Genomic DNA, 13,321 nt, shown 5'->3' on the forward strand with positions numbered 1-13,321 from the left:
ATGCTCTTGAACCTGCACTGTAGGTGTTTGTAAAGGAATTACATAGTCGAGGTCTGGGTCTGGCTTGTAGGGCCTGTGTTCAGGGCACTACAGCCACAAGTTATTCACCAAGAAGATCCAGCTGAGAAGGTGAATTCAGTGGTGCTTACTTTTAGGTGTGGGGTAGAAATAAGTAAAAGGGATTGTGGTTCTGTAATGGAGCTGAAGTCAGGTGTGGATCCCCCAGTGAATTCTCTACCTTTAGCCTATATGTCACACCAGGCAGCTTTGTGTCACACCTTCATAGGGCTCCTTTAGGCTCACCCCAAAATGAATTACCTTGCACATGTATAGGGAAAGTAAGAGGTCTTCTCATGTTATTGTGCTAACATTAGAGTCTTGGTAAAAATCAAGCACAGTCATGAATAAAAGATACCAAGATATAATGGAAGCAGCTCTTTAGTGTGCCCAGCTAACAATATGGAACAGATGTGTTGGGTGTTCTCTCTTGCACAGATGTGAAGATCTGTGTTTCATACTGTTGCTCTAAGGTTTTTCATGGTTTCAGTGTGAATATAATTTGTTTTCTCTGACTGTAAAAGTGCTGAGAGCTAATTAGTTTGAGGCTTTCCATTCATTTTGCTGTTTAAATGTATTCGTTAAGCTGGAGGCTTTAGGGTTCCCCACTTCTCTAATAAGTTTAACTCCTTTAGGCAGGTATAGGTTTTGAGGTTTCTGACAACTGCTAATATTTCATCAACTAAGTTGAAAAGTTGAGTGTTTAGAAAGCCTGTGTTGGGACCAATGACAATACATCCAAGTAGAAAATCAGTGTCCTTAACAGTTTTGCCATTTACAGAAACAGTTTTCCATGTCGCAATTTTAAATACATCTTATGGCACAGTGACTACAGTCTTTCTTTAAATGGCACTTTCATAAACAGTTTTGCCTGGAGCATTTCAACACCAAAATTTTAACACGTTATTTTCTTGTGTTTGGCTTTTATTTCATGTCTCACACAATTAATGAATCAAGTATTTTATTATTTCAGTGCTCTTTCCTCCTGGGTCTCTCTTTTAGTATATTTTGATTTTCTTCTTTAAACTTCTGTTTTAGTGTGTGTCTGCCCATTTCCTCTTCCTTTTCCTGAGGTCCTCTTTTAATTTCCTTGTTGTTGTCTTTCTCCTATTCATGTTCCCTTTGCCCTCCTTCTCTTTGCCTTTGCTTGTAAAACACTCAGATCTTTCCTGAAAGATGTTTTAGGGATGCAGCTTTGGGATATAAGATATAGGGATACTTATTTGAAAAGGTAAGTAAGCACAGGAACTCCCTAGCCAGTCTCTGTGCTTCATGCGCTTAATACTGTACTCCAGCTGGTTTGTTTTTGTGGTTTTTTTTTTTTTTTTTTGGTTTTTTTCTTGGACAAGATACTGCAGAATAGATTTAGTTAAGTCTTGCTAGTGGGGAGCAAAGGGCTACTCTAAAAACTGCCCTTTGCAACAGGGTGCTGTCCCGAGTTCTCCTATCCTGTCTCTTGCCAATTACTCTTAGGGAATTCCTGTAATTTGGCTTAATGATCTAAGTATTCCCATGTATTGCCAGTTTCATGGCTTGTGGGAGCACTTGACTTCAGAGACACAGAGAATTCCAATGTTTCTTTACTCTCACTTGCTCAACCAATGCTATGATGCCAAGGAGTTAGTAATGCATAAAAAAATCTTGAACTTCTTTTCCCTGCCCTCTATTCACTCCATATCAGTATTAATAGAAGGGGAGCATCCTTTGTGCTTCCTCAGCTTTTTTCCAAGTTTCAATTTCCATTTTCTTTCTTTGAGGCACAGAGAAGAGCAAACATACATAAACAAAACTTCATACTCAAGCCAAAATGCAGTAGACACAATTGAATAGTAGTCAGTTAGGAATTTTAAGAGCTTTCCTATGAATATTTAATTACTGCATTAACTGAGCAAATAAAGAACATGCTATTAATATTCATACAGTGTTAGCAGTGGTTCAGAGGAATTTAATACGTTTTATAGTTCATACAGCATCTTGTGTTGTGCAGGCCTTCAAAGAATGCCCACATCTGGAAACGTAATAACACTACAGGTCTCCCTGGCTGCTCCTTAATCCTATGAATTAAGGTGTCTGCTCGTCTTTGCATAGCACATTTCCTAGTAAAATTCTTCAATTATGTAATGCTGTCAGAACCTTAAGCAACTCTACAAAGAGCTCAGTGTGGTGTCTCCTCCATATTTATTAGTGTACCTGCTTTGTGGCTTTTGGAGAGCAAAGTTTGGGGAGGTATTTAACATTTGCTTGGTCTGCTTCTGCTTAGAGCTTTAGAAATATTGATCCTCTGAATGATTGAAGAGATTTGCTGAACAAGAGGTCAAGTGCAGAATGTAAAACTGAATTCCTTTGATGTGAGTGACGTGCTCTTCCTGTGTGTTAGTTTCATTTTAAATGTAATTTGCAAGTTAATAGATTTTATCTAAGTAAGAAAAAGAATAATGCTTACTTGCCTGGTAGCTTCCATTTGCTTATTGAAAATAGGAGCACTCATCCTCTCATGTTGGCTTGCTCTTTAAATTCCTTATGGCCCTTTTGCCTTCATTTAATAAGACTCTGGCTTTAAAGATTTTTCCAAGAAAAGCTGCACACATATGAACAAGAAAAATGTTAAACGCCATTTCTGAGTCTAACATTGCTCTTTTCTCTCTTGCTGGCTTATGAAAAGACATTAATAGATGTTGAATTAAGACTTCATCAGTGGGTCCATACTTCATTCACTTACAAATCATTACAGCTATTTTTTACTGCATATAGTGATAATTACTCCTTTTGGCAGAGCAGAACTAATCTAATGTACTTTGGCTGCTGAAATCTTTGAAGAGCCAGGAATGAGTTCTGTGTTGAATTGTTAACCCTGACTGTACAATTGTCAGTACCACAGTGGGGCTTTGTCTGATGATAACCTTATCTAGTAATCTGGTGTTAATTAACTTACAGGTAGTAAAAAGAAAATAATTGTGACATCAATTAGAAGTATAACATATTGCTATTTTGGTAACCCTCCTTTTGGGATTGTTCTGTCAAATATGGCATGTGTTGGGGAACTGTCCAGCCTGGCTTACGGAAAGGAGCTCTTGCTATATGAGCAGCTGCATCTCTAAGTACTTGATTTTCTCCCTTTATTGGATGTGGCTGAAAGAATTGTAAGGAAGCTGGAAGTTTCCTGTGCACACACACTGTGCAGGTGCTGATGAAACCCTTGGATCTTTATCTCTAGTTACCACTGCTCTTTTATGTGTGTAGGTTCAAGGTACAGTTTTGGTCTTGCTGCTGTGCACCTTTGCTATGGTCACAGGATCTTGGCTTGGTGACCAGAGGTGATGGTGCTGTTTGCTCACAGTAGCCAGTTCTGGGATCTCTCGCAAATTCAGACTCAGCAGCATTTGAACAGCATTTTAATGAAGTTTATGCTGTTCCTATCAGCACAGTTGTTGCAACAAATACCGAAACAAGTGAGAAGACAAGAATCTGCAACCCTCAGGGCATGAATCAACTTCTTGAAGGAAATTCTGAGGAGACAAGTTGTGTTTCAGTGCTTTCTTTCACTAAAACAACTTCACTTATCAATCTTGGTGACAGAATGTACAAAAGCAATTATTCCAGTTAAATCCATTATGGAAATGTTCACATTTCTCCTCTTCCTTAACAGGTATAAGTGCAGTATTTTCCTTTTTGCATGTGTTCTCAGGAACAGAATGGAAAAAATAAGAGACATTCCCAGCTAATCTGTTCTCATCATCATTCCAGGAACAGATAGGAAAGGTCAGGAGCTCATGTTTTGTAAGGACTGAAGGTGTAGAAAGTGCATTTAAGTGTTATGGCAATGGTTTTGCGCTTTGGTTCTTCTGACTTCTATTCTTGTATAATTCCACTTTTCTAAGAACACAAATAACCAGTAGAAAAATATCACATATTCACTAAACCTGAATATGCTTCCTTGCAGGTAATGTCAGTATTTCACAATTAAAAAAGCAAAGCAATTGTACCTTCTGAGATGTGTGAATTGAAGCCAAATTTGCTCCTGTTGTTGCTTCTTTTATATAAGTGTTTTGAATGTTTGGCCTTTCCTCACCTATTTTTGCTATAACATGCTTGCTGTAATGTAAAATGCCATTACTTCTTAGTTTTTCATGTAAGGCTTTTTAAAGACAAGGCAAAGACAAATAGCTGCAGCTGTGCATTTTGGAGGAGGAATAGGAGGGGAAGATTTCAGGACTTTGTGTGGTTGACATGCCTTGTTTCTTCCACAGGAGATAAAGTGGATTTAGTGAGCAGTGGGCTAAGTAGAGTCCCTTTTCTATGTTTTTACTCTTTTATCATAGCTTCTACATGATGGTGGCTAGGAGCAACTGGTCTCAGTCCTTATGCAGTTATTGGGAGCCTCCTGAATGTGTGTGGGGATAGGAACACAACATGCAGAAAAGCCAGTGAAATGCAGTGATGAAGGGATGGGTATTCCATGTCAGAAAAAGTGAATCACAGTGGGGGGGGAAAAAACACCTTTCCTGACAGTGAGTGACAGTGATCCAGTCTGGCTTTAATACCCCTTATAGCCTAGCATCAGTTTAGACTGCCTTAGATAACTGAGGCTTCAGTATGCTCCTAGTTTTTCTAAATGCAGTGTGGATGTCTGATCCAGACACAAGGGAGCTGCCAGCTTCCCAGGCTGACTAAATATCTGTGCTTGTGACTCAATCATCATCATAAAAAGGAGGTGGAAGTTGAAACAAATACAAACAGCTTTTTTCCCCCTTCCCACTATTGGTAATTAAAATAATAAAAAAAGTGAATTAGAACTCTGTCTTTCCTGAATACTTGTCATTTCTTGGCCTTTCAGTTTTCACTCGCCTGACTGGTGGTGCTCTGTTGGAATTTCATTAAATGTCTTGTGGCACAATTTGATCTTCAGAGCTCTTTGTGTTGGTTTCTGAACGCCTGTAGAAGTGCTTTTAGTACAAAGGATACATCTAGATACTGAATATTATGGTCTGTATCAAACAGACCTTTATTCCATTGAAGTACTCCAGTGCCAAAATATATTTTTTCAGAAATACCTCTTAGATTATGGGAATAGAGGTTATATGATTTCCCCCCACCCTTTTTTCTTTTGCATTTCATCTTTCACTTCATTAAAGGTCTGGTTTGAGAAATCCTTGTTCCCTGTGGGCAGCTTCAGCTCTGCCTGGGCTTTTAGTACCTAATTAGACATTTCTATTCAGTACCCTTTGTAAAATATTTCTATGCATTTGTCAGTGCACATAACCATGTGTGGAAAAAGCCTCAAATAAACGTTTTTGTGTGAAGTGGCAAATATTGTGAGAGAAAACAGCATACTATTTTTGTGGGACCTGGTATAATTTGATTTGACCACTGTCTTGTGTTTAATGTTCAAACAAATACAATCCCACTTATATAAACCATACGTGCTTTTTTAAGGTGGTAGACCTACTTTTTTTTTCAAACTTGCTTGTCATTTTAATAAATACTGTGTTAGTGCCTCCTGCAAAATTACATTCCATGCAGAACAGACCGGAGGCCGCTAAAACCTATTCCATAAAACCACAGTGGTTTAGTACAGGAGTTACACCATTTCAGCAGCCCTGACAATGGCCACATTATGGGTTTGTAGTAGAGAAACATTAGATACTTGAGAAATGACTTCACAATCTATAGCTGTTAATACTGAAAAGTGTTTTCAGGCTCCTGAGCCCCTGTCACAGAATGGGGATGGGTTGTGATTTCTGTCCATCTGTCTCTGGTGCTGGATATAGTCTCCTCTCATGGCGTGTCTGTGGATCAGCAAGAGAGAAGTTCTATTTCTCACTAGTGTTGACTTTTTTGTGCTCATGGCTTATACTACCCTACTGTCATATTTTAGTGATCTCTGTACTGAGAATTCTGGACTGCTGTCTCCTAATATAGCTATGTAGTTTAAAAAGGGATGAAAAAATGCATCATTAACTATTCCAAGGGAATGCTTTTGAGTTATTTATTTTTTTTAATGAAGAGAAACCATTTCTTGTACTGGAAGACAATGTTTGCTGTGGAGGAGACTCTTGAGATGCTCTCCTTGCATCTCTGAAAACTGGGCACCCAGCTGCTCTAATGATCTCTCTTGCGGTGTGTTAACTGTAATGTTTTCTTTTGAAAAAGAAACACAATAATGCAGTAGGTTTCCAAATATCCTGAGGACTGTACTTACTAATGAGAGACTGCAGAGTGATGGTGCCTTTTTCTTACTGCCAGCAAGGAAGGTTGTCTTTTATAGAACTTCCTAGATTTTAGCAGTATGCTCTTTTTTAATTTGGAGGCTTCTCTTACTAATCTTTACATCTTCATACAATAACCACAGTGATAAAAACCTTTGTTTTCAATGAGGCAAACTGTTTCTTTAGGAGATTGCAGTATAAAGTTTTGGAGATAATTCTAAAAGTTTTCTGGGTAATATAATCAAAACTTTTCTGAAACATTAGTAGCATATAACAAGGGGTTTTTAAAGGCTTTTTTTCCATATATTGTACTGCAAAATGAATTCATTTAAATATGAACATGCTTTTGGTTCTAGTAGTTTTGCAGCTTTATCCTTGTAGCTGCTGTGGTTAGCTTAATAGTAAGTAATAAGAATTTCATTTTCATTTTACAGGAGAAAACTGATGGATCTGGAATGGTTATAGGGCCAACTCCAACTCACTAAGCAGTCTTTGAAGTTGCAGGGTGTTAGATTGTGATGTCAGGATACTTCTCCTGCTGAAGGCACTGCCTGGCACACACTCAGTGATGATCTCAAGCACAGGCAGATTTGACAGATGCTTATCTGGTTTCTAGAGCCTACAAGATGTGTTATGTGTTATATGGCTATTGAATATTAGATCATAATTAGGTTAAACCTGCTTAACATCATGATACATGCTAATGAATTAGTATTTAAAAAAAAAAAGAGGGGCAGAGGAAGACAGGCAATTAGATTCTTCCTTGGTCTTACTGTTAGAATATTCCAAAGAATTTGATTTACTACTTAAAGTGTAGGTGCTTTAATATTACCTTGAAAACATGAGCTTGTAATTGCTTTTAATATGCTTTCAATCTGCTCAGATATAATTCATAGTAACAATAATTTAAACAAAAGGCTGATGTCAGAAAATTGCCTCTAAATTTAAAGAAATTTGAAATAACTAATAAATCTTGTTGGAAAAGTACTGCTATCTTTATCTTTTATTGTAGGAGACGTCTGTTAAGAATAGTTGGAGGGTTTTGCTGAAGGAAGAGGACATCTTGTTTGTGAAAAACTGCTGATCCCTTAAATAGTTCTTTTAGCTATATTAAGAAGCTAAATGCAACTCACTAAAATGCTCTTTAGTGAATCTAGGTCAGATTTTAGGCTCATGACAGCTCCTGTCTCTCCGTTAACTTCTTGTTCCCTTTAGAGGTAAACAATTTAATGCAGCTGTAAGCTTTCTTTGCACTGGGAGACTTCAGCACTAACTAATACAAGCTCAAAACTTAGGTTTCAAAAAGGCAGCTGAATTTTCCAGTGGGGATCATATCTGTCAGTGGTTTTGAGAATTTTGATGTAAGAATAGATGGGTATTCAAGTTGAATCAGTATTGTGCATTGGACAAACCTAGTGGTTATTGGTAGCTTTTACAAAACATAATAAAAAATCCAGGAGAAGATACAGCAGAAAACAATAATAATGTTGTATGTGCCATCTTGTTTTTAAAGCTCATTTTAAAGACCAACTTATTTTCTGATTCTTTCTGCCAATGTGATGGAGCAGGATGCACATATGTTGAACATCTGTTGGCCTTCTAACCTTGCAATTTTGACTTCAAAATTATAATCATTGCAAAACCAGATAAGCTTGCTACATTGACTAAGCAAGCTAGACTAATTCTTAAAATTCCACTTGGCATAAAAGCAGTCTGGCATAAATGCAGCATTGTCCTTGAGCAGCTCAGTGCATAGCCCAGGATGACTGCCCCGTGTCAGCTGGGAGGTGCATGCTGGAGAGCTCTTCAGGAAGGGGAGAAAGGTGGAGGCTGCAGGTCCACCTAGCATAGCAGGGAATCCTTAATGTTGATGGGGCCCTGGTCAGTCACAGGTGCTTTCCTGGCAGCTTTGGGTGGCATGGGGATGGTTTCCGTGATGCTTTGTGAGGAGTTTGTTGGCTGCCCTGATGTCCACAGGCATTGACTGGAGCTGTCTGCTCTTGTAGCATCTCTTGTTGATCAGTGCTTTCATATGTGTGCCCTTGCTGTAAATCTGGTCTATCAGGTGCTCTGCTGTTCCTGTGTCTCACTGGGTAGTTCTGTGAGATGTGAAGTAGGGCTGCCTGTTGAATTGGTACAGCTGTGACATTCAATATCAAAAATACTGCTTTGATCAAAACAGGAAGTTGTAACATGGAGCAATTCTATAATCAATCCCAATATAAGTGATCCTCATGAATCCACTAAAACATGCAGAACTCTGTTGTAATATTGAGTTGCTGTGTCAGTACTTTTAAAATGCATATTCAAAGCATGGTGCAGAGTCCTTTGAAATGCTGCTGCTTATAAATATTGTATTTGCTTTTCAACTGTGGCTCATAAGGGTACAACAGCATCCTTATGAAGCTGATGTCCTCACAAGGTGCTAGTACCTCATGGAGCTAATTGTTGTCAAGAGTGCATATTGCCCTTTTTAGCTGTCCCTCTGAAGTTACTGATGCTTTTGACAGTTACTGTCTTTTGGCCTGGTAATGTCTGGCAAACAAAATAATCCACAGGAAAATGCATTAAAAGCCTTTTAAGGAGATCATTGTGGCAAAGGCTTTATTCTTTTTCAGACTCAGATGATCATTGATGCATGTGGATAACTTAAAGGGAAATAGCCTTTGATTCAGTGCAGAATTCAAGGTGGCCTGAGGATCTTAAATCTCTGCTAGGTAAATTTAAATGACTTCACTGCAAGCTTCATCTGCTCCTGTATGCCAGATGGAGAATATGTATTCATAAAGTCTTTAGTGCGTGGAAACAGTGCACATGCATTCCTTAAACATTCAAACTAGAATTAACAGATGAAATTATTGATTTATACATGAATAACTGTAACATATTAATATACTTTTTTTAAGGTAACTTAACTGTTTTGTGCTGTGCTGTCTGTAGGGAGCTGAAAAGTAAGTCTGTCTTTAGACTATTATGTATCTAGTAGCACATTGTCACATTTTTTAATGTAAAAAGAGAGAAAATAATTATTGTTTACAGAGTGTCTACTCAGAATTTGGTTGATTATTTTGAGTCTGAAGAGAATTCAGTTTTTGGATGAATTAGAACCAGTGGAGGATCACAGCATAGTGGAAGTGCTGACAGAACTAATTGTATTGGTTAATTATATGGTGTGTTTGTGACCAAAGTGAGCATGTATATTGCTAATTTACCCACTTGACACTTAGCATGTCTGTTTTCTTTCCCCTAGTTTCTCTGCTTGAAAAATATAAGGACTTTTCTTTCGGCATGTTGTGAAATCTTTGGAATGAAGAAGAGTGAACTTTTTGAAGCATTCGATTTGTTTGACGTGAGAGATTTTGGAAAGGTAAGGATGCTCTTGATTGTATCCCAAGTAACACCTGTGTTCTGCTGCTTGCACACAGGAGACTTTTCTGGTAGCTGTGACATAGAAGTTGTGTCTAATGGATGGGCATTTGGAAATGGATGGAAAAATAGTGGGGAAGAATTAAGAAAGCAGAAAAAGTAGGTTTGTATTGGAGGGGCTAATAAAGGGGCAGAGAAAAATACTTGGCAGGAAAATTCTGAGCATATGAAAAGCCAAGATAAATGGTTTGAAAGATGCTGAGTTAAAGGGAAATGAAATGGAGGAAGACAAGCTGTGGGCGAGAGCTCTCTGGTGAAATCGCTTGGGCATAAGCTGTGTGGATTCAGAAACCCCAGGCCTCTACATTGTGAGCCCGTGTGGCACTGAACATGCTTCTGTAGTCTCAGATGCTTGAAATTCACTCTGATAATTTGCCCTTGTACAATTATTTTTTGACAGTTGTTTTTTTCCTAACTGGCTGTAAAGCTCAGACACAGCTATGATAGGTAAATGTGACTATTCTAATTTACACAGTATATTTACAGTATATTCTGTAAGTCTGACTGCTTATTCTACATTCTTTCCAGTCTGTTGTTCAGCCTCCCACATATCTGTTTGATCTGTCATTGCCAACATGTTTAGTTCAACTTCAGTTTCTGCTTTTGAGTCATAGTATCATTACCTTAATTTCACAGGAAAATGTCTAAAAATTACCTGAAGTAGCACTAAAAATAGTTATTTATTCAAATTTAGTGTTATCTGAAGCATTATTGCTTTTTTTAAGAGATCAGAATTTTACTATCTGATTTTTATGCACTGGTCTTTTTATAAGTATACATAGAGGTAAAGATGATGTAAGAGTGCAAGAATGAATCAGGGCTGCAATATGATTGTTTGAAATGTCTCAGTGATCATTATTAACCAAAATATCTAATTATTTTTCTCAATCTTTTGTCTGGTTCTCAGTCCTTTGAGCATTAAATTAGATAATATGGTAATTTCACCTGTTCTTCAGTTTTGCTGAACATCTTGTCCTCATAAATCATATTTAAGACAAAGCTTTTTGTTAAAGTATGGTCCTTTTGCACAAATTTGGCTCATGAAAAATGAGATTTGTTTTTGTTTTGGTTGTGCAAGTAGCGAAGGAATTTAAAGTAGTTGGATTTTTTTTTTTGTGCTGGCAATGTCCTATTTAAGGTATTTGAGTCAGATATCTAATGCTTGATCCACATCTTTGATGCCTGTGCCTAAGGAATTTTTGTCATATTGCGTGTTATAATTGCTTGCTGAAAGTTTCTCATTTTGTGCCATGTAAAGGTATAATGTTTTTAATACAGTCTAGTTTTAAAAAAAGATTTTACAGGGCAAATTATTCTTGCAGCATCACTGAATACCCAGCAAAAAATGTTTGAGTTAATTGTGAATTTAACCCAAAAATGTTTCTGGTACCCTTGATATGTAATTTTAACGGAATTTATTTTGTAATATGATTTTATGTAAGTAGAATAACTGGTTAAATCCCTGTATTTCATCCATGTTACTTAGTATTTAATTGCTCTTCCCAAATTCAACTTGAATGTAGAGATATGGATTTTTTTACTGTTTGCGGCCGCCATATAGCACAAATAGACTAATTATCCCTGGAACTTGTCTTCCAGTTTTAGTGCATCCAAGCAATGACTTTTCTAGTCTAGGTCACCTTTCTTGGAAAGCTATCAGGTGAAACTGCAGTGACAAATTTGAGAGGTGCTGCTGTGTGGGATTCTCTCATGAGATGAGCTCTGTGCGTGGGAGCAGCTGCTTGAGCAGAGGCAGAGATGCTGAGCTGAACAGGGCCGTGCAGCCCTTGCTGTGGTTGTGCTGGGCAGCTTTTAGGGGCCTGATGGCTCTGCTGCTCAGCTGTTCCTTTGGGTGCATAGGCAGTGTCCAGAAGGGCTGAGCTCTTTTATAGCCTGGGCAAATGAGGACATAGTGACCTTCTGAAAGGGGCTGTGAGCTTCAGGCCATCTATGGTAGTGGAAGGAAAAATGACAACTGTATTAAATTAATAAAATTGCAAGTAAAGGAAAGGTATGCTGAGTTATTTGTGTACCTTTAAGTGTATTGTTTGTACAGTAAGCAGAAAATGTCTTTAAGTGGCATGAGATTTCAATTCCATATCCAGTAATGTACTTACTACTTCGGAAATTCTGATTGTTGGTAACAGTGGTGAGAATAGGAATCTATTTTTTTCAAATTGTTCTTTACTTTTCACTTTGCTTTGAACTTTCCCCTTCATTATATTCTCCTGAGAATAACTGCAATACAGCTGTACATCTCCAGCTTCCTTGAACAGAAGTTGTATGTATGCAAAAAGCAAAAAAAATAGTGCTGCAGATTTTTCCTGCTACTGCAACCAAGTCATCCTACCATTTCTGAAAAAGTTCTTTGAACTGCTCTCTCTAAATGTGTGCAAAATATGAATGATCTTGAAATTATTACAGGTGTAAACAAAGAGGGGAGTATGATTTTAAACCACTGTTTTCTAAACTCTTGTTCAAGTAGGTGATGTGATGAGTGTGTGCATTACCTTTTATGCATTTGAATGTACTGGAATGTCTTCACATGTCTTAGTACTGGTAGATATAAATAAACTGTTGCTGAAGTGGCTCTGTAGCCCTTATCTGGGACTTTTAAATGTTTCAGTTTGGTTTATAAGGAAATTACTCTTGAATTTTTTATCTTAAGATGGGATTTTTGTTTAGTATGACAGAATTCAGTGACTATTTAAACATGCTAGGGAGGAAACAATATGAATGTGTCAGCTGTAAATGAACAATATGCCTTCAAGGAAGTAAGGTTGAAGGGCAAAAATAAGGTGAGAGACCTGGCGAGGGCAGCTGTATTTTTAAAAAGTGTTCTGATATTTTTCAACTCTTTAAAGAAAATGGCAGACAAACCCAGAACATTGTAGAAGTAGCAGCTGTATCCTGCCAATATAGTCACAAGACTTATAACAGCCTTTTGAAATAGTGGTTACAAAATGTTGTAATGGTGAAATTTGCACTTAGTAGTTAGAGGTAAATGAGCTGTTTCCAGATGCTTTGACATAGTGTATGGAAATTCAGCTTGAACTTTGTGCTCCACTTTTCAGAGACTTTGATCTCTCACTGATTAGAGAAAAAGAAGGGCGTATGTGGAGTGGATGGGAATCAGAGGTGAAGCTGAAGTAGCAACATGTAAATAGCTAAAGAATAGGCTAACAAATGGGAGCAGGTAACCTCATGTGTTTTTAATATGTACGTTCTGTATGAATATTGATATTAGCTGTTATAAGGTGAGTTTTTTTCTGTTTCAAATATAACAGCACAGTTTCTTATTTTTCTTATTTGGTTAAAAAAGAGGGGCTACATTACACAGGAGTAGGAAGGTTCTTTAAATCATGCTTTTAAAAACTATATATAGCTTGATTTTCTTGCAGTTCTATGGTATTCACCCATTCCCACTCATTCACCTTTCTATCAGTAAATTTCAGTGTTACTGCATTAAGTTCCTGACAGAGCATGAAATGCTCTCCCACACACTGGAGGTGCCAGACAGTGTTTTCATTCTGAATTCCATGCTGGAGAGTCATTTTTCACTACCTCAGGGTTGTCAGGTTCTTCCTTTCTACCTGTGTGCCAGAATAAGCAAATACTGTTGGTACTTGTTC

At 37.6% G+C, this 13,321-nt stretch overlaps 1 protein-coding gene across 4 annotated transcripts in view; it reads left to right on the top strand.

Annotated features, from left to right (window-relative positions):
* Positions 1-13,321, top strand: part of VAV3 (vav guanine nucleotide exchange factor 3) — a 146,002-nt gene that overhangs the window by 18,642 nt on the left and 114,039 nt on the right. For all 4 annotated transcript variants that reach the window (XM_064428028.1, XM_064428030.1, XM_064428029.1 and 1 more), the window contains one exon: positions 9,514-9,630. In XM_064428028.1, coding sequence (XP_064284098.1) covers positions 9,514-9,630 — 117 coding nt within the window. The remainder of the gene's footprint in view (positions 1-9,513; positions 9,631-13,321) is intronic.

This window comes from Passer domesticus, chromosome 7 (assembly GCF_036417665.1).
Source record: "Passer domesticus isolate bPasDom1 chromosome 7, bPasDom1.hap1, whole genome shotgun sequence".
In the NCBI taxonomy this organism is placed as follows: domain Eukaryota; kingdom Metazoa; phylum Chordata; class Aves; order Passeriformes; family Passeridae; genus Passer; species Passer domesticus.